Genomic DNA, 25,026 nt, shown 5'->3' with positions numbered 1-25,026 from the left:
GTTTTAAATATGGATATTTTTCTTACAAAATGCCTTCACTTCACTTCAGAAGTCCTTTATTAACCCCCTGGAGCCGTAAGAATTACTTTTATGAAGGATGATGCACTTTTTTGGTCTTGAAAATCAGAAGCGCCATTCTCTACCATTATAAAGTTCGGAAGAGCCAGGATATTTTTAAATATATCGCTGATTGTGTTCATCTGAAAGAAGAAAGTCATATACACCTAGGATGGCTTTAAGGTGAGTAAATCATGGGATAATTTTTGGGTGAACTATCCCTTTTTGTGCAAAAAGCTTTACCAGCAATATAAGTAAACCATAAGGAACATAAAATAATAAAAAAAGGCATATTACAGCTCAAGAAAACCAGCTGTTTTAGATTAGAGGCAAAGACAGAAGGGCCTCCAAGCAAGTGTGAAATTATCCAGATGAACAGATGAACCATATCTATGGATACTGTTAGCATCCTTGTGTGTATTTTGTGTATTGCCGTTTCAGTAAATGTGTATTGTACCATGGCCTCCATGCGTATTCTCCTCTCTTCCTCCTCCTTGCGTCGCTGCATGTTCTCCAGGTCGTGTCGGGCCTCGCTGAACGACTGCAGAAAGATGTCAAAGATTCCAAAGAACTCATCCGGCTGCATGCGACCTTCCTCCTCTCCAAAATGCTTCAGAGACTTGGAAAACTGGAGTGAAGAGGAAATAGAGGAGAGTGATAACCAAATAAGGATAAGTATGGCTGAGAAACAACACCAAAAAAAAACATGAGTGGAAAGGCATGAAGAGGAAAACAAATGCAACATATGGGGCAACCTGTGAACTGGAGAATTACTGAGAATTCACTGTGCACCACCATTGAGAAGGTATAGCTTACGGCTAAAACTGGGTAATATACACTCTTAAAAAAAAGGTATGAAAGCTGTGGGGCAGCATCCTTTCAAAATGTAGTAACGAGTGCATATTAATTCCTAAAGCATACATATTAGTCCCTAAATGTACAAGTTAGTACCTTATGAAAGGGTACAGTCCCAGTGATAGCTTTTGTATCATAGACATCACATAGGCTCCAAGCTCTATCTATCTTCAATGCATTGTCAATCCGTTCCAAATTTGCCACCAAAACATACACATAGCTGCAAAGAGAGGACGATAAATCCTCTTCACTGTGAGTGCCAAGTCATTTCAAAATAATTGCCTTGGGCCTAAGCTAGCAGTTCAGAACTGATACAGTAGTCATTAAGACTCTTTAGTCTTTTTGAACAAACTTTCCAAAGCTGTTTCAATCTTGACTTAGTAAGCGACTGCTTGAGCTACATAATTGAATTGCACACAGATGCTGTGGCTAAACATTTGTGGAGAACTAAATGTACATGCCCAAAAATAGTGTGGTTTGGCATACCAAGGTGTCAAAGGTCCTTGTTCTAAAAGCCATCTGAAGTTCTGTCTGCCAAGGAAGTATATACTAAGCCTTCATCCACTGTAGATGTGCCATGGGGACTCATTTGTCTCAGTTCTAACTGGCATCTCTTTCATTGTGATTCTGGCCAAGTCTCCGTCTCCTCGGCTCAATGAAGCCACCAATTAAGTGATACTCCATGTGAAGTCGAAGCGAGTCTTCTTTTATGGGGACAATTAATATTTAGTAATATTACTTATTTAACTGCGAGAACAAAATTTAAACCTAATTGAGCTGGATAATGACGCTAACTGCAACATTAACACTGTTATTAAACTGAATTGAATCAACATTGAACTGAACTGAGCTGAATAATGACTCTACTTCCTTCTGTAGAGTCACATATAGCTAAACTGAACGTATTTCATAATTAAGGAATAGTTTTTGAACAGAACTGACAACATTCTACTAAACTGAGCAGAATTAATCACTATTACCTTCTGTAGAGCTGCTTTACAGCTGAAATTGAATTTTTACAACATTTTATTCTCCATTTTATTAGGTTGTTAGCTGCTTTGAAACAATCTATATTGTATAAAACAACATATAAATGAATGTGACTTGACTTTATCGTGAAACTGAATGAATAATTCTGGTTTCCACCTGAGCTTTTAACCATTAAGACCATTTTGCGGTCAGTCTATCATTTTGAGGGCTGTCAGCATCTGCAGTCCTGTAAGAGACTATGGAAAGAAACTTGTAGTAATAACTTTACTTCATATACTGTACATTTCAAGCTTCAGGTGGCGACAGTCCCAACAACTCCTGCGCAAGCTATCAAGTGCAGAGATCTTCAGCATCTTAGTGTTCACAATACTCTGCCCTTGTTCTCAGCTGTAATGTTTGTGTTAATTTTAACCCACCTCAGGGGCAAGAATTTCTTACAGGAGACTGAATTCTGACCCTTAGGGGGGTAGCAGGAAGAGGTAGATCTGTCTGGAAAGCACAGGGAGGCCTTTGTGTCCTCACAGCTCATAGAGCTTCAGGGTCAGCCATTTCTCATGAAGTCTCTCCAAACCTTTATGGCGTTACTAAATAAATAATTTGGACGATGGTGGAAAGGGTTAAAGCGACAGTTCTGTTATGGGGAATGGAGTTTGGATGTCAGTCTGCCCAGTGACCAAAACACATCCCTACTCACACTTTCCACCACCACAAAATAGACTGCTAACACACTCACAAACACACATGCACAAATCTTAAAAGTATTCCCAATGGTTTTCAGAATGCTTCTCTTTCATGTATTTGAGAGTTGGGGACATACCATAGTGGGGGAGGGGTTAAGACCAAGCCACATTTCAAAAGAAATAAATCTCTTCAAACCCTAGAGAAAAAGCCCTGAGAAATTTAGGACTGGCTGCCGGGATTCCCCGGGATGTTTAAGTCATCATGCCGAGCCAGGAATGGTATACAAAGCCTTCTCTTTTCTCTTCATCTTTTTCTTTCTTTCTCTCTCACTGCCTGTTCCTTCATCCTTCTAAGATATCAGGCCCCGGTCCATGCACAGGGTTGGCAGGGCTCTAAACGATGGAGAAGGGGGTTGGGAAGGCCTGCTGGGCCCATACTTCCATGCTTCTCTGAAAAAGCCAAGCTCCACTCTACAACCCTCTCCTGTGACCCACTCAAAGACCCTGTTCTGTCCTCAACAATAACTCTGAGCTCATGTTGGAGAAAACATTTTCAGCCTTAGGCATTGAGGGAAAATCCAGGCCTTTTGTTTTCTCTCTCTCTCTCTCTCTGCCAAGGAACTCCTTTGTACGACTGTATCTGACTGAAATGAAACTTTTTCTTTTGGAATGGAGATGAGGAATAGCATTATTAGCTTGGATATTTAAGGTTGGAGGTTAAAAAGTGAGGCAATTATTGTGTGACTGAATAATTAAGAGATGATGTTACCTTATCTTTGGCTTCATTGAGTAGTTCTTCAAGTTCAGAGAAGCTGAAGCTAGCGACCGTGATAAAGTCACTGACCACTGGGACAAACTTGTCTCCCCGGTCACATGCTTGGCTCTGCTGGTATCGTAACTCCTGATGTAAACACAATAAATATTACATTCAAGTGAAATTAATATTTTTAAATTCTTTGTTCCTCCTAAATGAATTTGGTCCCACTTTATATTAAGTGGCCTTAACTACTATGTACTTACATCAAAAAATAAGTACTTATTGGGTTCATATTGAATTGCAAAACACTTTTGCTGCTTTTGAGGGGAGATATGGGTAAGGTTAGGGAAAGCTTTGGTGGTATGGGTAGGTTTAAGAGTAGGGGTAAGGTGTAAGGGATGGGTCAACAGTGTAATTATAAATGTAATTACAGAAATTAATTACAGATGTAATTACATGCAGGTATTTTTAAAATATAAGTACAATGTAAAAACATGCATGTACACAATAAGTGCATTGTATCAAATGATTCATTTAAATGTAAGTATATAGTAGTTAAGGCCAATTAATATAAAGTGGGACCATTCATTTTACTACAGAATATTTGTATTTAACTTATTCATGAGGTAATATTTCCTTAATATTTCTAGACAAACACAGTTTGTGTATTAGGTGTGTAGTTGTAACTTCAATGCAGTTAGGTCATAAACCAGCAAAATTAGTAATTTTCTTTGACAAACACAATTCTTCATTAACATTACACAAAATAAAAGTAGAGTGTTTTGAGCATCATATTTTACCATGTCTAGAAGCTTCTTCACTAGCAGAAAAAATTAGGTAGCTAACATGAACCACTGTCAAAGAGTATTGCGAAATAATAATAATAAAATAAAGAGTGCGTCTGCGATGTTTGAGGGGTGTCTCAGATGAGAACATTCAAAGGAATAAATGATGGATGACTCACCGCCTCCAGAGCTTTCAGGCCACTCCTGATGCTGAACACTTCCTTCTCCAGCTCAGCCAGACTGTGTGAAAGTAACAGTAAGACAAAAACTGTCTCTAACCAACTGATACATAAAACAGCTTATGCCCACCACAAACAGCTATTAATAATGAATACATATTCATGCTTGTCAGTATGCAAAGTAGGACTCACTTGACTTTGGCAGCTTCTGGTACACTGACCAAATCCTGTTGAATATTGAGGATATCAGGATAATTCTTCTCAAAGATCATGATCAGGTAATGCAACATGGTGATGTTCCTGTTGAAAATTTATTTCAATTTAATTAATCCATTCACATCAAATCACAAATGCAATTTATAATTATAACTGAATGGAAAACAACTACAATGAAACATTTTATTAAAAAAAAGGACAAGAATAATAAAAAAAAATTGATATACCGCCAGTTTCACAGACAAGGCTTAAGCTAGGTCCTAGACTAAAATGCATGTTTGAGTTGTTTTAACTGAAAGCAACTTGTACTGCCATATCTTAAAATACGTCAGTACCATTGTTTTGTCTCAAAATGCACACCAGTAATGTTTTTTTCTTAGTTACGTTTATAAAAGCTAATTGAACTAAGGCCTAATCTTGGCTTAGTCTAAGCCCTATCTGTGAAACCAGGCCATAATGCCTCCTTGAACATTAAGTGAGGACTAAAATAAACAATTTATAGAGACAAGCTGTCCAATTATATCAGTTCAGTAAAATTAATTCTAAATGGTAGCAGTGAAAAGGCCAGATTGCTTTGATTGAAAAAGCTGAACAAGTTGAACAAGCAAAAAAAAAGAAGAACCTCTTCATTGACCTCTGACCTGTCTATACTTGACTTGGTGTCTACGATCTTGTTGAGGCTGGACACTTTGAAACCATATGCATTGCCCCTCTGTCCTTTGTTCATGAAGTTCCCGAATGCCAAAACCACTTCCAGAACCTGTGTCAGACGCTTGCTTCTCATCACATCACGCGACGCACACAGAATAGCTGGAAATGAAATGAAGAAAGGTATAAAAAAAAAAAAATGTAACTGATGTATACATATTTCTAAAATATTTACTTTCAGGCAGTATGGACACCATCAGTTTCTTTCACAGACCTAACTAGAATTTGGTGCATCATTAAGAAAATATTCTGTAATTAAAAATTCTGTCATCATTTACTCACCCTCAAGGTGTTCCAAACCTGTCTTCTGCTGAACACAAAAGAAGATATTTTGAAGAATATCAGTAACCAAACAGTTGATGAACCCCACTGACTTCTATGGAAAAAAAATACTATGGAAGTCAAAAGGGTTCCATCAACTGTTCATAACATCTTATTTTGTGTTCAGCAGAAAAAAAGAAATTCATACAGGTTTGGAACAACCTGAGGATGAGTAAATGATGAAATATTTTTCATTTTTAGGTTTACTATCCCTTTAAAGTCATAAGCAGGCCCACATGAAAGCTCAGCAGATTTGCGCAGAATTGGAACGTCTGTCATTCAACTAGTTTGACACATTCCCCAACCTATGTGTTTTTGTTTCTTAAATATTTTGGCTAATTTGATTATGCTTTCAACTACCAATAAGAATGAGATACCCTCAACTCTGTTAAACACATTTGACCACATATAATTCCATTCCACAGAAAGTGCAGAAAATGCGGAAAAAAGTCAGCAGGTTCCGTCTGGGCCTAGTAATGAGCTGAAAGATGGAATCATCTAAGATTCATTGCGATTCATTATACAAGATCAAAACCCATGGTAATGTCAGTATGAATCAACAAAGCCGCTTTTGAAGAGAATCTAACTCTACCTCTTGCTTTTCTCACTAAATCCATACGCAGCCCAGTGTGAAACTCTATGTTTTTCATAAAGTCCAAATTGTTGAACATTACTGGTACTAAACTGATGTTTAACCTCACTGTTTTTGTGTGTGCGAACTAGTTTCAACTCCAGTTTTCCCTCACAATTCCCATCATAGAGCTGCATTACTGCAGTCACTCCAGAGGGAACAAGAAAGAGCATGCAACTTTGATGCTTGTCCACAATTTTCCCGCCGCCAATTTCCCACAAAAAAAAAAAAAAGTTTTCCCGGAGGATCTTAGCCAAAGTTAGACTTCCTTTGCCTGGATGTTAAAACATTCAAAATGCCTTCCTGTTAACACAATTTAATGTGTAAGGATGGGTCAGAGAGGTCCTTTATTTGTTTTGTCTGTGTGGATGGTACCCAATCTCTCTGCTCTATAAAGCTTAATTAGACACTGCTATTAACTTAGTCTTGTTGCTTGTGTTTTGTATTTATAACTGTAGACATGGCATGACATTGTCAAGTTTGGGAAACTATGACATTTTAGTATCCTAAGGGCCAGATTTACTCAACAGGGCAAATTAGCGTGAGAGCACAATTCCAAAACAGCAAAAATGCTAGTGGAAAGTTCTGCATGTGATCTACTGACGACGTGCAAATTAAAGAACACAGACACAGCCGGATCATTTCCATAAGGACCGATGCAGTCTACCGAGAGCAGTGCAAATTAGTGTCTGGTTTACGACATGCTTTTTTTGGGCGGTATTAACGGTGCAAATACCAGTAAATTGACAAGCACAAACCTTAGTAAATCACCTTGCATGATTCATTTAAACTTCATACAAATGTATCAGTACACATAGTGGGTATCAGTATACACAGTGTGTGTCCTGATAAATTTGAAGACAACTGATATTTTAAGTGATCTTTTCAGTAAATATCAATTCAACCTAAATTTAGGTCTTTTTCTCACACAAAGCTATTGTGTGGCTGTGTATCACAATATGGAAAGTGTGAACATTCTTCAAAACATCTCCTGTGTTCCACAGAGAATGACATGAGAGCGATTAAATGATGACAACATATTTGTTTTGTGGTTAGCTGTCCCTTTAAGTTTAGCTAAAAAAGAGAGGTCTTGAACCAGAATTTGGGCCGGCTTATGTTCATCCAAAGTACTTTGCAAGCACATGCACGCCACAACTCTTTCATGAAAAGCTTGAAGCTCTTTGAAGAAAAAAAGCAGTGTTTATGTGAACGACTCTCCTCTCTCAACATGTGCCAGCTTTCCAAAACAGCCTCCGTGGAAACAGTGTTCTTTATTTGAACTGGAGATAAATTCAAGTATAAGAGCCACACACTCACAAACATACCAGACCTGACTCGTGCTCTCATATCCAATTCTTTCGCTTCACATTTACAGTACAGTCTCTGGCCTCTATCACTTGAATAATAAGTCTACGTTAATTTGCAAAAAAAAACACCTCCAGTAGCATCCAGCTAAACCTACCAACCTTCAACCTTGGGCTTTGTCTCTGCTAGACGCTCTGCAAACTTCTTTTTGAAGAAAAGAGACTGGAGCCTCTGTTGATAGTGGTCGATTCTGGTGGAGAGAAAGAAGTCAAAATCATTCAGCTTCAGCCATTGGGGTAAATCTCATGAAGACTCACATTTAATCCCAAAATGAAAAAAAGAAAAGATTCAGAACAAAAATCATAATGTACTGTAGATGGAGTAGATCGAGTCCAGCAACACCCCCAAAGCTTCACAGTCATTGGTCGACATTTCATTCGGTAATGTTTTGATTAATATGCTGTTTAATAATTGATGATCGTGTTAATATAGGTGTAAGCAATGCTTCTATCGCTTGTTTCTGCTTCTTCTTTGCCTGTGTTTTGATTCAGAGATTCTGTACTCTTTCAGAAGATGAGTAATAGCGCCCCCTATGATATAACAGTAAAAACATGGAAACAGGACTCATTGCATCCCCTTGTCGGAAATGTTAACGACAATAAGAACTGATGGCAATATCTATGGACTTTTATGGTAATAAGCTAACCTAGCTAAGCTTGGTGTTTTATATTCAATTTAAATATCTTTGTTAGTGAGAATAAGAAAAAAAACTTAGATATCAATCTGCATATGCGATGGACATCGGTTATGCAGATCTTTGCAAAGGCATTTTGGTTAAAACGGCTAACAAAACACATACAAAAGACCTGAAACGTGAGCAATGCAACCCTTTTTATTGAATACAGAAGTTTGTTGCGCAAAACGTATGCCGGAGAAGCGTTGTGTTGTAAATGATGGAAGGTCCCGTCAATGGCGAGGAAAGAGTTAATGTAGTTACCTTATCTTATGTGGAAAACTTATGACTTTGTGGGTTGCTGCTTTGCATTTTATGACCAATTATGGATCTCTTATAGTATGATGTGATGTGAGATCGAACAGAGAATTTGGGGAATTCTAGACACCACAGATTTTCATAGTGGCCTGTTTCTTTGGAGGTAAAATATGCTGGAAAATCATAGCCTATAAATCACTGTTAAACTTGGGTTGTTGCCTGCCTTGTCATTCATGCAATTCAGTATTAAATCTTCTGATCAAGAACTTTACATTGTATTATTCTTCCCTCATCCAAAGTGACTTTTTTTTTAAATCATGTACTCATTTTTCAAATGCATTTCATCTAAGCTTCAATCATTTAGCAGTACCTGCTCATCTCAAACAGGAAGCGGTCAGCCCGAGCCATACGCTCAAGCTCATGTTTGTGTTCCTCCAGAAGGTCAATATCACTTTTCTCAGGAACAAACTTCAGTAGCTGTGAATGTAAAATATATTTACATATACAGAGTGTTTACTCGTAAGCATTACATGTACTAATCAAAAATGTTTTCCAACAGAGCACTCACCTGTTCTAACATGTCTTTAGCCAGCTCTTCCCTTTCATCCATCTCTAGAATGGCTCTTTTTATCTCTTCATTGCTCATTTTTAACCTGTATAAACAGAAAAGGCTTTCTTAATTATACAAATTAAGAGAGAGAGAGAGGTTAGGTATAGCCACAATCAATGTACAATCAATCTTCTCTCCCCTTTAGTTCTGATCTATAAAATGTGGCCACATCACAGAACACGATCAATCTATTCCTGCCCTCATTAAGTCATTATGTGGCCCATGGGGCATAGAATTGCATGAGCTAGCTTGTTTTTCCCTAGCATTGGCACCATTTTCAAAACTCATATTTGTTTTTTAAGTACAAAGAAAAGTTCTGAATGTCTTTGCTGAAAAAAAGGTTAAATGTTCAGTCAATAATCTTTCCATTTTTTAAATCAACTCCTGGATTTGGCTACATTAATTAAAAAAATATGATGTTTATGGATTAATCATTTATAATAAACACTATTCCAGTATTCCATTAAGAATTATCAATTTATAGAACTAGTCTGATCAACTATCAGTTGACCAAGGGGCAATCTGTCTTAATTTTTGGATTCAAATGAGACCAATGTACAGTACAGTTTGGAACCACTAAGATTTTTAATGTTTTTAAAAGACGTTTCGTCTGCTCACCAAGGCTACATTTATTTAATTAAAAATACAGTAAAAAACAGTAATATTGTGAAATATTATTACAATTTAAAATAACTGTGTACTATTTAAATATATTTGACAAAGTAATTTATTACTGTGATGCAAAGCTGAATTTTCAGCATCATTACTCCAGTCTTCAGTGTCACATGATCCTTCAGAAATCATTCTAATATGCTGATTTGCTGCTCAATAAACATTTATGATTATTTTCAATGTTGAAAACAGTTCAACTTTTTTTTTTTTCTGGATTCCTTGATGAATAGAAAGTTCAAAAGAACAGCATTTATCTGAAATACAAAACTTCTGTAGCATTATACACTACCGTTCAAAAGTTTGGGGTCAGTAAGAATTTTTATTTTTATTTTTTTGAAAAGAAATTAAAGAAATGAATACTTTTATTCAGCAAGGATGCATTAAATCAATCAAAAGTGGCAGTAAAGACATTTATAATGTTACAAAAGATTAGATTTCAGATAAACACTGTTCTTTTGAACTTTCTATTCATCAAATAATCCTGAAAAAAAATATTGTACACAAATATGTTGTACAATTTTCCACATTAAATGTTTCTTGAGCAGCAGATCAGCATATTAGAATGATTTCTGAAGGATCATGTGACACTGAAGACTGGAGTAATGATGCTGAAAATTCAGCTTTGCCATCACAGGAATAAATTACTTTGTGAAATATATTCAAATAGAAAACAGTTATTTTAAATTGTAATAATATTTCACAATATTACTGTTTTTACTGTATTTTTAATTAAATAAATGTAGCCTTGGTGAGCAGACGAAACTTCTTTTAAAAACATTAAAAATCTTAGTGGTTCCAAACTTTTGGACTGTACTGTATGTTTTTATGTAACTAAAATAAGTTATGAAAAGTTTTAACAAAAACGACTAGTAAGACTAGTCTAAATATTTTATGCAATTGGTCACAGAACATATCAGTACACCATCTCCTACTACAACATAAAATTTCAACATTCAAATTTGTACATTTTGTGCCCAACACAAAACAATAAAAAATAATGTGTTGGCTCAACAACAAAAATTGGTCAGGAAATTAGCCAAATTTAAGAAATTACACTACTTAAAAAGCCATTGCTGTCTCTGAAAAACATCAAAGACAGAATGAAGATTTTGGCAGAATACGGGAAGTTGTGTGTGGAGTGATGAATCACAATGAAACACGAGTTGACGTTGGCGTCATTTTAGCCTGGTAAGAGTCCAGATTTAAACCCTATTGTGAATATTTGGTCTCACACTAAGCTCAATTTTTCTCAAACAACATTTTTCAGCTACGCATGAACTGTTTGAAGCCATCAACATTGAGTAGAACAACCATGACTCCTCTTCCTCTAAATAGCTGTCTGCAAGTTTACCCACATGGCTTAAAAATTTAAAGAAAACAATGGGGAAGGCTATTCCATTCTATGTTACTTCATCTACAGTATTTGTGTAATTCTTGCTAATTTCCTGACCAGTGATTTGTGATTAAAATAGTTAAGACCATTAATAGACATATTATTAAAAATATTTTGCCATATTAGGCTTGGCTCTTTTTTATTTGTTTATTTTCTTTTAAATGTCAAACATAACAGCATTAAACAAGGCTAGGAACTAGAAATCCACTGTCCAATTTTCCAAAGTTATCAAGACAGTTTTGTTAAGTTACTACAACTTATCATTATTATTATTATTATTATTATTATTTAAAAAAAAAATAAGAAATTTGAGTTTAAAATGAATAGTTTATTAAGTTTTTATGCCATGTTAGCATCACGGCTATTTACATGGCAAACACAAAGGTCAATATCATCCATAAAATTTACTTTATTATATAAAATATTTCTAAGTTAATGTAATGATCAACATTATGATGTCAACAGAACTCATCAAATAATGTTTAATTAAATCAAGAATTAAATTAAATTAGAACTTGCAGCCTAGTTGTGGTAACAGGTCCCCTGAATTACATTTTAGAGTGTAACAAGCATAACATCTGTTATCCAGGATATCCATTAACAAAATGCTAACAGTGCTGACTACATACTTGGAAAGCAGGATGACACAGTTCTGGGCTCTCCGGCCGTCGATGACAGACAGCTCTTTGACTTTGCGCGAGCTTAGATAAAGGTCATCCATTGACCCCGTCTCTTTCTGCAGAAGAGGAGAAAAACTATCATCATGGCCGTTTGAATTCACTCTCTTTATAATAGTGAATGTATAAAAAAAAATAAAAATAAAAAACAACCAGATATTAGCAATTCATTGATTATGTGGGACTGTGCTTTGGCTTGTATTTGTCTCCATAGGCTGAATTTGTATTTATAAATTAGCCAAAACTTCAAGCAATGTAAATTGTAAAAAAGGTTTTGAATAAACAATAATATTCTTTGTCTTTCAAACCCATTTTTCAAAACTGAGTAAGTCATTTCAAAGGTTCCAGTGCAAAGCACACAATATACTGTATGAGTAACTTTCCATTTGTCTCTCAAAAGGCCAGTATTCAGAACAGTGTGTCAGAAATGATCATGCAGCTGAAGAACCACAGATGCTTGAAAGAAGCTTGGCTGTTTCAGCGAGAACAGTCATCTATTTATAGGTCCGGACCGTTTCCTGTGCTGTGAATGTTCAATGAGGTTACATGGGTCATGTAACTCCACAGTGGTCCAAAGAAAGCACACTTCTAACACAGATCTCTCTCTAAGCAGTAACATGACGAATGCAGGATAGGTGGAAGGTCATTTCTGCCCAAAACATGCCTCATCTACATGTTTGACATCTGTGTAATAATGTTTAATAATTAGCTTATTGTGCTAATTACAGTAATTTAGCCAATTACAGTGTGCTATCACAGTAGTTTAGCTGATTCTCATAATTATGCACCAATTATTCACTCGAGGCATTTGAGAAGAAAGATTTTACTATTGCAAGATCTCTGAAAGACTTATAGGAATGGCTCAGCCAAAAATTACAATTCCGTTATCATTTTCTGACCTGACGTTGTTCCAAACTTCAGAAGAATATTCATGCCCCTTTCCATGCATTTAAATTATAGAGGCAGTCAAAGTCCCTACCGCTTTAAGATTTTAATTACGACTTTTCAACCAACTGTCACATTAATACAGACTTCCTTTGACCACAGTGGCCAAGATAGATGTAATAGACAGAAACATCTAATAAGATGAGCTCTTAAAGGTGAGCTGTGTGCTGGGCTAAAGGTTCTGGCAGTATAGTAGCTTTAATCAAAGCAACAACTCACCTGCTTGAAGGATTGGTTAGTGAGTAGCTCCTGGCCAGGCAGAGGTACAGCAGCAGAGAAAGAACAAAAACATTGGAACACATGCAGAAGTTAACAACTCAAGCAGCAGAAGAATCAGCCAGAGCTGACTACAGCAAACATTCTCACAGGCCCCAGAATCTCTCACAAAACACTGAAGAATTTGACTATTGTGTTTTAAATCACTCTTTGATTGTTGATATTTGGCCTGAGAGCATATCTGCAGCATTTCTGCACTAAAACGCTACTTCATGCTTAAAGCACTAAGGCATCTATTACACGCCATTCAGCAAAGAACAACCGCTGTAAAGCCTCCAAGTTGTTATTCCAGAAAATCATTCCATAAATAAAAGATACAACTCTTTTGTGCAACATTTGCATACTTGCTGCCTCTGATAAGCTGAAAACATCTTCTCAATGTCTTTCAGGTCAAGAACTTTAAAGGCTCTTCTGTCATCAATCTCATACCAAATGGTACCAGTGATCTTGTTCTGCAAAATTAGGAAAATAATCAGGAAAATTGACTATAATTAAGGGTTAGTTTCAGTTTTATACTAATTGAGTATGATGATTGGTAATAGTGCAACTGTATCTCTTGATTGACTTACCTCTCCCAGTTTGGACCAGTTAAAGGATTTGAGTGGTTGTGAAGGTTGGGGGATGCTCTTTGTCCGCAGGCTGGTTGTGGAACCAATGGGAGCAGGTCCAGGTGGAGGCAGAACCCCAGAAAAGATGGGCGGGGCTCCAGGTGGGGGTGGAGGACCCCCCGGGGGAGGTGGAGGAGGTGGTGGAGGTGGGCTGGAGAAAGCAATAGGTGGAGGAGGAGGAGGAGGAGGGAAGCCACCCATCATCATAGGTGGTGGAGGCGGAGCCATTGGACTCCCAGGGAGCAGAGGGGGAACAGGAAAAGGAACTTCACTCTAAAATAAAAAAAAAATAAAAAAAAGATCAAATAAATGTTAGAAAAAATTGCTGTAAAGTATAAACCATCACACATAACTCATGCTTAACCAAAACAGCATCTCCTCAAGCATCTCTTACTGAACAACACAAGTTAAACACGTAACATTAAACGTTACACAATTGGCCAATTTGCGAATGCACACAGCACACTAGAAGAAACAGATGGTGAACTCACTGAAATGTCACTAATGCGGGAGGACAGGTCTAATACTTGCTCCCTTGCAGAGCGCAATTCCACTCCTTCCTTCTGCAGTTTGTCCTTCATCTTGTTGAGTGTCTTCATCATATCCTCCTTCTCTTGTGTCTTGGTTTCACACTCCCTCTCTTTCCTTTCCAGCCGAGCCACCAGCTCTACATGCTCTAAAAAACAGACATGCATTCTCGTTACTTAAGTTCACTCAGGCTCTGCTATGCAAGTCAGTTTGCAGCATTACCTTTTCTGAACTTTTCTGCTTGGTCTCGCCACTGTTTGACTTCACTCTCATTGACAAGCCTGTAGACAGAAGAAAACCAAGTGTCATTATGTTGCACTCAAATGCACAGGATTATAAAATTCATTTTGCCCACACTTACCTCAGCCATTTATCAGTTTAAACTGCTGCTTGTTATTTATCAACAGTATTAGCAAAATAAAAGCCAATATTAAAGACCCCATGAGAACAAAATGGAAGTTTTCTGTGTTTAGTCTGTTAGTTTTGATGATATCTATATCCGAGCATAGTCTTAAAGTTTTAGAAGATCAAACAGATTGATGAATCTTCTTTAATATTTTGCCCATTAAAATGCTCTCAAGAATGAGAATGTCCCATCCCCTTAATTATATACCACCTTCTTTCAACTACTAATATGAAGTGCCAAATTATGGTTTCCTTTCCAAAACATCAATTGGTAATGAAGCAAGTGGTTATAATTTATTAATTTTGAAGTTGTCTTCATTGGTTGCATCCATTGTACAAGCTGTCAAGTATGGTTTTGCTATGCGTTTTATAGTTTGGTTGTAACACAGATGGCAACACACCAAAGAAAACTGTTTGTCAAACCATTTCATGGGGTCTTTAAACCAAAGGGGCCACTGTTAAACCAAAGCAATGACGTACAGTTGGGGAGAATTTCTTTAATAATTTTTTATTATTGTTATTATTATTTTTAAAAAAGCTATTAGTTTAGTCTGGTTGTGAATCTTATTGTAAGTGGATACTGTTGGAGATTTATGGGAGGATCTAGTAAAGAAAGTGACACCTTGACATGCGCTGCTTTCCATAGCTACAGAAGGAGAGAAATGAAACACATACAGTAACATGTACTGCCAGCATTGGACAAAAGACATTAAAGATATACATGACTAATGTGAAATTAGGAGAAGATGATAAAGTTGCAGTTTCCACACAAGCCGGTAACATAATAGATGTATTAGACTATACTTATTTAAGAAGCTATTGACCTCAAAAATCCGAGTTTGATTCTTTTGTAGGCAGATTGACATTGTTGGGGTATGACCATAAATTGCTACCTACAAGGCAAAGCTGGAAAATTAAACTTTCATTATTTTAGCTTTTCTTTTGGACAACTTGCTCCTAAACTCGTAAAAGCAGCATAATAGCCCAAGATGCTTTGAACGCAGCCAGGAGATTTCAGCTTTGGTTCAGCAAGGTACATTTTGCAATTGGAAAGAGTTACACATTATGGGTAAGCATGGGCAGATAAAATTATGTTTGCTAGTAGTAATGCATGGCTAACATTAGCCAAGGTTTCCTTGTTCTTATTCTTTCCAGCGTCACCTTCAGCCTCTTCTGGAACACTAGTGGAAATAGAGCTCAAATCTCGATAACCAGCAAATTTCTAAGGAGCAAAGATGCCAAGAAAAGAGCACAGAATGCTTGTCCTGCGATAGTAAAACATATGGAAAGTTGGGTTAAAGATGGCGAGCACAAATTAGGTGTCCAGAGAGTGTTGTTTTGTCCAGAGAACTGTTGGGCCACTTGTGGTAAGCAGATCCCAGCAGTGTGCAATAATATAACTTTGTGGTTCATTGAGAACAAATATTTTTAGCATCCCTACAACGGGAATTGAGATAGGGGAACTTTGAATTTTAAAAGAACTAAAGAGGATCCAGTACCTTATCAGGTAACTTTCCATGAGTAGTATTATTAAAGAGCAAAATATGTGCTATCTGGATGGTTAAAACCATATGCACAATGTGTTTTGAATTGAAAGCATTATGAATTGAGCACTTACATTCTAATGATGTTCTTAACGTTGAAATTGTCCAGGGGTGAAACATCTGGATTTTCTCCCTTCTCATCTTGTAGAACAATTTGCTGGAGGATGCGGTCTAAAAGTTGCCATTGCTGTATGCTTCCAGCACCACGTTTATCTGAAAACATTTTACAAGTGTCATAAACACGCTTGATTGGTTAGAATTCCACTGCTTTTCACACTATCAAAAATTACCAAAAAAGTTCTATAATACTTCCATATTTTTATGGTTTCACAGCCATGTTCTATGTAAAATGGTACTCAAAGGAATATGGTCATTTTTCAGTACCATGGCATATATCGAAGCACAACAGTATGAGCATCTGATACATCACTTAACAATGGTACAACAACTTTACTGCTTTGTAAGGGCATGAAAAAATGATCCAGTCAAATTTTTTTAGTCCCTAGGAACATAATTTTGGCACTGAATTCTTTTAGTTTATAGAGCTAATAGCTACACTTAACATTTAGGGGCAGTTAAATACTAGATAAATTGTACCATCTACACTCGGATAAGAAGTTTCTTAAATATTCCAGGCAATTAATTAGCCTCACACAGATTAATTGACTGGGCAAGTATAAAACCCTGGTTTTAGACTAGCCTAGGATGACAGTGATATATATGCAAGCACTATATGTGTGTGTAAAAATTTGCTGTGGAATACTGGGAAAGGAAGTAGTAACTAAATAAAGAGAAAAATCATACAAAAACGCAAACTTATAGGCTCTGTTCAAAACCTACAACCAAGACAGCATTATAAGGCATCACATGCATGCTCCAAACATGAATGGTGTTTCAAATAGAAATTGTTCCAAACAAAATTGTGCTACTTTCTAAGATACCTAATTTTGGTCAAATTCTACAGCAGCATAAAATGTATCTTAATGAATAAAGCAAACTTAAAGTTTTCAAGATTACACACATTGGAAAGAAGGTAAGGTACCCCAATATGGTAGCTACAGTACTGTACATGTGTAGACAGCAGATACTGAGTGAGCTCACTAGGTTTTGGAACAGAACCACAGTTTAATAGGGGAGATTAATAGTGAAGATCATTAGATGTTTATTAAATCTACATAAATGGTCACTATACAGTGCTCGTGTATAGAGAGGGATATTTTAAATGGTTTATATGGAAGAGTTCAGGTCCTTACATGGCATTTGGAGGCAGTGCTGTAAGATAGATAGAAGATGGGGGTAGGCATCTGTGATGCTCAATTTCTTCTTGATCAGCTCAAACATCTGGCCAGCACTCTTGGTGTCCACATGTGTCTGAACACAAAACGTTCATTCATTTTTCCAATTAAAAAACACATGAAGCCAGGAGTCTTGTAAACAAATCTAACAATAGCATGCCATTCTGTACATAATGAGCACTATGTAAATTTAACGGCATGATATGGCAGAAGGCATGTGCAGTTAATTAACAGATCTCACAATGTCAAAGCGTTTGGCCAGTTCTGACTCATCCTCATTCCGCACCATTTCAAAGAAGTCCAGATGTCTGAAACACACACACACAACCTTTCTATTAGTAACAATGGGCTAATGCAGAATTTAGCTTCAACCTTAATTAAACAAACCTGATCCAGCTAATCAAGCACTCCAGGCTTATTTAAAAAACTACAGGTATGTTTTTCAGAGCAAGGCTGGAACTAAACTCTCCAGGAGTTAGATGGAAAATGAACTCAGTTTTAACTAGTGTTCTTACCTGTCAAGCGTGACATTATCATGTGTTCTCAGCTTCTCGATGACTGGCTGAATTCCTAACATCAGAAACTCATACCTAAGATGAAGGCGAAACTCTAGACTGTCCTTTGAGAGAAACGGAGAGAGAATAATTATGTTACAGTCACCATGGAATGAAAATGGTCAATTCTTATTTTTTTAATGGAATATTGGGGTATTTATTATAAAAGATTTATTTGTGCACATCACTATTTATTTATTTTTTTCATGTGCCCTTGTAATCTTTAATCAAAATAACTTCCCCACCCTCTTGCAACGACATCTTTTCTGATGACGTGTTCACCGTCATTTGGGTGGGACAACCGGTCACTCACATGAGATTGCAGCAATAGCAAATGACAATGATCCAAAGATCCAATCAATCCCAAATAAACAAAATCAAGTCCTGCCCTATATTATTTTCTTGTTCAAGAAATGGTTGCACTTAAATGTACAGGGGTTGGACAATGAAAGTGAAACACTGGCCAATATAGCGTTGGAGGTTTCACACCTATATATGCATTACATGGTGGCCAATCTTCAATAATTTCATATTCCATCAGTAAAAGTTCAGAGATTAAGAATTTGTCCTCTGCACTTAACCCATCCAAGTTAGTGCACATACATTAGGAGCAGCAAGTAGTGAACATACACACCCAGAGCAGTGGGCAGACTTTTTTTTTTTTTTTGCTGTGGCACCTGAGGAGCAATTGAGGGTTAGGTGCCTTGATCAAGAACCTCAGTCGTTCCCCACCGGTATTGAGAATCGAACCTTCAACCTTCGGGTTACCAGTTTGACTATCTAACCATTAGGCCACAAATGATCAAGCTGCATTATCCAGGATAATGTCGGCACACAGTACCACCATGTAGGACAAACCACATCCAAGAGAAGTAACTGTTGACTCGAGAGGAAGTTGTCTGAAAGGGATGTCCAGGTACTAACCCTGATTGAATCCAAAAACCACAGCTGCTCAACTCACTGTAGAATTAAATGTGCACCTCGACTCTCCTGTTTCCACCAAAACTGTTCACCGGGAGCTCCACAGAGTCAATATTCATGGTCGGGCTGCTATAGCCAAATCTTTGGTCACTCATGCCAATGCCAAATGTTGGTTTCAATGGTGCCAGCAGCAGAAATATTGGGCTGTGGGCAATGTGGATTCATGGAACATGTATTGTTCCACAATTTTCTTTCCCACATCCAAGAGAATTACAGTGCGTAGAAGCCCGAAGGAAGCTTACCACCTGGACTGTTGCGTGCCCAGAGTAAAGCACAGGGGATCTGTGATGGTTTAGGCTGCAATATCATAGCACTCCCAAGGCCAACTACTTGTGTTAGATGTTTTGGATGAGCGAGTCAGGAAACATTTTCCTCCATCAATATCACGTAGTGACCTGGCCACTGTTCGTCAAGATGAATGGCTTGGAAACTCTCTGGCCACTGTTCAGGACTTGTATCTGTCATTCCCCAGATGACCTGATGCTGACTGGCTGCAAAAAGGGGCCCTACACCATACTAATAAATTATCGTGGTCAAAAAAACAGGTGTTTCAGTTTCATTGTCCAACAACTGTAAGTCACAATAGTGAAGAAAAGACTATCGCAACTTATGCTGGCTATAATAGCCATACTGTCCCAATTACAAAGTTATATACACACACATTTGAACACCATGCATACTGTTCTGTTATCAGCTGACCTCTCCAACCCCAGCATTCAGCATAGCATTGATGAATGACATGATGGCTGTCTTCAGATTTACTTCATCCCTGTAGCGTCCTGTGCTTCTGTCCAGCTCATTCAAGAGAGACTGAGTAACAAACACAAAGATATCTAATTAGATATAAATCTTTATAATTTTATCATCAGATATTTGTTGTTGTTTTTTTTGTCCCAATTAGAGAATTGTATTGTTAGCTTAGTAACAACATGTTAGGAGTAAACATTACTGTGAATGTCAGTTGAACCTAAAAAGCACTCTTTGTGTGATTTTTGTGAGTGACTCTTGATAAAGTTGCCTATGTAAAGTGTTTTAATACAAGTTGCATGAGTTTCCATGGAGTTTAGGATGCTGCTTCCATAGAGAGTAGGAAGCAAGCTGGTGTATCGTTAAAATGCTGACTGATGAACAATGAAGTATTTCTTAAATATTGGGGAGTTCATGGATGGTCTATTTATGCTTTTAGATTTAATGGGTTGACCTAATAGGCTGCTAAGGACAATAAATCACAAGTTTTCGTCACATCCCTGGTTTAAATTCAGTGGACACTGGTGGGAATGTTCTCTGGTGTTTCTTTGGAATGGGTTTCTAATGTCTGCTAATGGTGCTTATTGTGTCAAGTGAGTTCAGAGAGCTGTAGGGTCATTAGAAATCAGTCATGCTTAAACCGGCTAATGTTTCAAACACAGACATTTGTTGTCGCCAAACATATCAACTATACATGACTGAACATACAGTAAAGACAAATCACTGTATGTTTAAGCAGCACAAGATAAGGCCTCCACAAGAGTGTTGTTTTTCATCTCAGCACACTCTGCAGTTAAAATTACTGTGCGTCTCCCATGGGGTATGTTAAGAAATGCAGACAATACCCCTAAGTGCTGAAATGTCTACAGTGACTACTCCACAATGCCTACACAAAATCCTGCCCACAATCTGACACTTCTATTTATTTAAAAAAAGCTTTTATTAATCAACACTCACCACTTAAAGTTGGTAAGTTTCATAAAAAAGTAACAGTTTGAACAAAATGCTGAGAAAAATCACAAGACTACGTCCAGATCTAATTCAGAAAGATTATCAAAACATAGATGAAGTAGTTTTAATTTACATGCTTTTTAATGTTTAATTCTTATTTTACATGTGCGTAAGCAGTGCTTCAATCGCTTGTTTCTGCTTTTTTTTCACCTGTGTTTTGATCCAGAGATTCTGTACTCTTTCAGAAGATGCGTAACAGCGTATAACAGTGAAAACATGGATTGCCAGAAATTTCCACCAATGGTGGAGAAGTTTTGTGTCATAAATGATGGAAACTTCCGTTAATGGCGGGGAAAGAGTTGGTAAAACAATAAGCCACAAAAGAGGTGAGCATTAGTGATTTTACCACTGGGTTACTGTAAGAGGCGTTGTAAGAACATGGGAAAATATCTATAATGCGTGACCTTGAGTACTCCTATAAAATGTTGGCAACAGCAACTGAAATAATCAAATCCTTCCAGACATAGTTCATTAGCATAACAGCTGGCTTATGGTTGTCATGCATCATGACAATCAATGATAACACTATGAACGGTGCAACACTTGACAAATTCAACTAATGTGTGGTCACAGGTGTATGCATACGAATATATTTTACATATCCAGTCAGATTATAGAGCTGGAATTGCCCAAACTAAATTACAGTTGTTCTCCATTGGAAATTGTTGTTTAATTTTGTTACAAAAACTCCCATTAAAGGCAACATTACCTGGAAGCGAGTCCTCTCTGCAGCATACTTCTGGTAGTGTGCCATTGCCTGTAGCACTTTCTTATGCCCATCAGGCACCAAGCAAACAGCACCCAGGATCTCCAATACAGCCACTTTGGTCTTGATGTTATCCTGGCGGAGGCTCTGGGATATAGTGTTAATGCTCTGGGGGTGGGCCAGTACATGAGCACGGCCCTGGGAGTTATTCATCAAGGCTTTAATGCAGCCGATGATGGAGGTATGTATGCGGCTCTCTGAGGTTTCGTAGTCCATGCTCCTTAGGAAGTTCAGAAGACATGTCAAGCCATCCAACTCTATGAAGCGCGTCACAAACCTGAAGGGAGAATCACCAAGCATTTGTGAGATAGTTTTTTTCCAGTGTCTAGAATGTTAAGAAACTTAACTATCATTGCCACACTGCACCTAAAAAACATTACCACCACACTCATCCAACAAATCTAACCAAAAAGTTGGTGTTTGTTGGGGCAGTGCCTTTAGAACAAGGCCTAAACTATAAATCCCCTTGAGATCCAATGTCATTGGCTTTTACCCATGGAGAATAACATATATTGACACACAGAATTACATAAATAAAATTCAGTGCCATTTGGATGTAAATGATCTAAGGGCGTATTTGCTAAAAACCAGAAGGGACTATCTTTAAAACATCGCTTGTGAAAACGTTCTGATCTGCAGAAGTCTTGGCAAAAATCCCATATGGCTTCTTTATATACTCAGCGGCATAAATAAATGACAAGTCAACCATGTAAACCCTTCAGTGCAGAATGGACATGTACCTTCACATTTATCATGTTGAGCTAAACCCAGGACTCGTTAATCAGGTTAGTTAAGGTCATACGTGTCACTACCCCATCCTTAACAGTGGTCGATCAAGTGACACGACTATTAACAGAGTTGCTACCAAATCAACTCAGGTGACTCATATTGAATGTTAACCAAACACTAGGGTGCAGCATGGTTGTGCCCTAACGGAAGACAATACTGACAACAGAGGGAGATGGAGGGGGATTAGGGGGCAGCAGTGACTTATCGCCTGTAATCATAATGGATGCATTGGCTTCACAAATCTTGCCAAGTTCAAGCCACCGCATGGTTTTCTTAGCACCCGCTGGCAACAGAAAAGCATCTCCCTCCAACTGGAGTAAATCAGTCTGTTATTATCCCATATATTGTGGCTCTGTATTTCCTGCAAACGTGATCAAACCTTAGTTTACAGAGCAGACGCAGATCACCTGGTCATGGCTCAGTGATCTTTGGGCGACCTGTAATCTTTGGAATCTCCGGGAGCGATGTATACATGAGATCATAGCTGGCCCACAGTCGTTTAGCTTCTCCTCACCTCAACTCTACTGCTTGGATTAGCCCCTTATCTGATTTCCACATTAAATCTATGCTAAGTGTTCATGGACCATTTCATGGTCAAGCCATATTTTGATTCTTCAGCTTTCTTGCAGTATATAAATGCTTGACATAAACATATTACTTCATTTATGTCACCTTATTCCAGAACAAAAGTACTTCCATGATTTTTGTTTTTTTTTTAATACCTTGCAGTACTAATAGCATGGTTTATAAATATGCTATTTATTTAGTACCATGGTATTATGATCTGATACAAATATCATATGTATCCCGCATTCATCAATAGTTGATGAAACAGTGATTCTCTCAGATCTTATTTAAGCACACATACACACTTTCATTTATGCAGTTTAAAATATTAGAAAACATTCTTACTGATGCCATTGGAGTTTCTTTGTTCTTCCTTTTCATGATTCTAGTTTTAAATTTCATATGAACTTTTATTTATATTATTCCAATGTGGAAAGTATTCTCTTCTGAACTGAAACTCCTATTCAGCCAAGAAACTCACATTCCGGAACAGGTTTTGAATTATACATCCATGGTGGCAAGCAAGGCTGCTTACATAAAAAGTTTGTGCGCTAAGTCTTAAGAAGTGGAACTGTTCTGAGGCTTTTACTTGAATATTCTGTCTCAACTTTTATGGAACAGTATCTTTGCCTAACAAAAAACTTGTTCGTTTCTGAGGTTCTGTTTTCTGAGTCCTTAAAGAGCTAGTTCCAGTCCCACATCTGATAATCCCATTATAAACCCATAAACACAGTCTCCATGACCCTGTGTCATCATTGGCTTTTCCTTCTGCTGTGGAGGAGCAAATGCCAGTGAAGTAGGACTTACTGCTTCCCAGGGTGTCAGCAACACTTTAGGGAGTGACACACAATAGTCTTAAAAAAACAAAAACAAACAAAAAACATCTTTTAGGTTGAAGAATATTCCAGAGGAAACAACTACACTGGGACACTACAAATCATATATGCTTCTTATATAAACAAGCTATTTTGACACATGGTGCAGGTGTGTCACCGGGACCTGGGACCCCTTGAATGCACATGTATTCTTCCTATTTTTTTAACTCTTAGAATGGAAACATCACATGAAACACTAGATCTGGTTGTTTAAAATCTATTCAGAGTGATTTAACTGGTCTTAAAAAGTGATTGTAAAGACTTTAGTGATCATTTGGGAAAGTCATAACATGAGCAGTAAAATGAAGCCAGCTGAGCTTTGATAAAGAGCTTTCTGACCTGTTCATAGTCACACTTAGCCAGACAAAACGTGAACAAAACCATGCACGTGTGCAGTATTGTGTATCAGTTACTGTTCACCAGGCAAGAAAAGCAGCTGGGAGTGTGTAAATTACGCTGGAAGCAGAGCATGTGGGGGCACAGGTGGGATAGCACATTGTCCCATTAAGCCGTGGCCAACACAAGTAATGCCTGAAGCTACCTCTCCTGCACTTTGCTCTGTTTTTCTTCAGTCATTGACGCTCACTGGATCTGGCTACTACACTTCACACAGCACGGGGAGAAAAACACAAACCCGTCCAAACTCTTAAAGCATTCAGGGTACGATTTCCATGAAGGCATTTGAGACATGTGAAAACAAAGAGGTTGAGTTCAATATATTTGGACCTCTTTGAGGTCATATCAGTATTTTGAAGTCTAATAGGGGGACGAAGATGTCTGTTCCTTTATTGAAACCCTATTGACAATTCATCCTCAGAATAACAGGGCAGCTTTGTCCAAACATCGGTGAAAACATTCCTTAAACAAAAGATGGACATACTTTCCAATGACCTAAACTGAACCGCAGCATGCTTGGAGTAAGAGTGCATCATATTTTCCATGTCGAAACAAATTAGAAGATTTTAATCATCCCCTTAAAGCCATATAAAGAACTACCTCAGTAATTCAGAAGTTCAATAAACATGTTGCCTCCATCTGTCTTACTGACTTGACACAAGTACTCTTGCCGATCGTGTTGGTGAGAGACTTGGGTTGCTTGGGAGGATGTTGTGAAACCTCTCTCACTTTGTGTGGGATGACCAGCAGTGTGAAGACAGAGGCCATGTGTCGTGGCTACAGAGTTTATATTAAAAAGAAAGAAAGGCTTGTCATCTGCACGCCCTTCCAGAATGTGGACTAAAAAAAAGAAAGAAGGTGGAGCACATGAAACTTGAAGACAGTATCCAAAAAAAGGAGGACGTTCTTGCT

General features: G+C 37.6%; 1 protein-coding gene across 6 annotated transcripts in view; it reads right to left on the bottom strand.

Moving 5' to 3' along the window:
• daam2 (dishevelled associated activator of morphogenesis 2) overlaps window positions 1-25,026 on the bottom strand; it is a 97,778-nt gene that overhangs the window by 3,232 nt on the left and 69,520 nt on the right. For 2 of the 6 annotated variants that reach the window (XM_067368519.1, XM_067368518.1), the window contains exons 6-26: window positions 21,431-21,764; window positions 19,663-19,773; window positions 17,944-18,047; window positions 17,670-17,736; window positions 17,387-17,504; window positions 16,208-16,346; window positions 15,212-15,235; window positions 14,407-14,465; window positions 14,148-14,332; window positions 13,618-13,929; window positions 13,393-13,500; window positions 12,992-13,021; window positions 11,780-11,886; window positions 9,044-9,128; window positions 8,846-8,952; window positions 7,646-7,734; window positions 5,161-5,329; window positions 4,496-4,603; window positions 4,304-4,364; window positions 3,352-3,483; window positions 515-685 (exon numbers count right to left, since the gene is read on the bottom strand). In XM_067368519.1, coding sequence (XP_067224620.1) covers window positions 515-685; window positions 3,352-3,483; window positions 4,304-4,364; window positions 4,496-4,603; window positions 5,161-5,329; window positions 7,646-7,734; window positions 8,846-8,952; window positions 9,044-9,128; window positions 11,780-11,886; window positions 12,992-13,021; window positions 13,393-13,500; window positions 13,618-13,929; window positions 14,148-14,332; window positions 14,407-14,465; window positions 15,212-15,235; window positions 16,208-16,346; window positions 17,387-17,504; window positions 17,670-17,736; window positions 17,944-18,047; window positions 19,663-19,773; window positions 21,431-21,764 — 2,620 coding nt within the window. Of the gene's footprint in view, window positions 1-514; window positions 686-3,351; window positions 3,484-4,303; window positions 4,365-4,495; window positions 4,604-5,160; window positions 5,330-7,645; window positions 7,735-8,845; window positions 8,953-9,043; window positions 9,129-11,779; window positions 11,887-12,991; window positions 13,022-13,392; window positions 13,501-13,617; window positions 13,930-14,147; window positions 14,333-14,406; window positions 14,466-15,211; window positions 15,236-16,207; window positions 16,347-17,386; window positions 17,505-17,669; window positions 17,737-17,943; window positions 18,048-19,662; window positions 19,774-21,430; window positions 21,765-24,714; window positions 24,817-25,026 lie in introns of those variants that run through there. The other 4 variants (XM_067368522.1, XM_067368521.1, XM_067368520.1 and 1 more) reach the window with 4 other exon arrangements.

Source organism: Chanodichthys erythropterus, chromosome 18, assembly GCF_024489055.1.
Source record: "Chanodichthys erythropterus isolate Z2021 chromosome 18, ASM2448905v1, whole genome shotgun sequence".
In the NCBI taxonomy this organism is placed as follows: Eukaryota; Metazoa; Chordata; class Actinopteri; order Cypriniformes; family Xenocyprididae; genus Chanodichthys; species Chanodichthys erythropterus.
The sequence above is the reverse complement of the archived record's forward strand: the minus strand, read 5'-3'. Positions and strand labels throughout refer to the sequence as shown.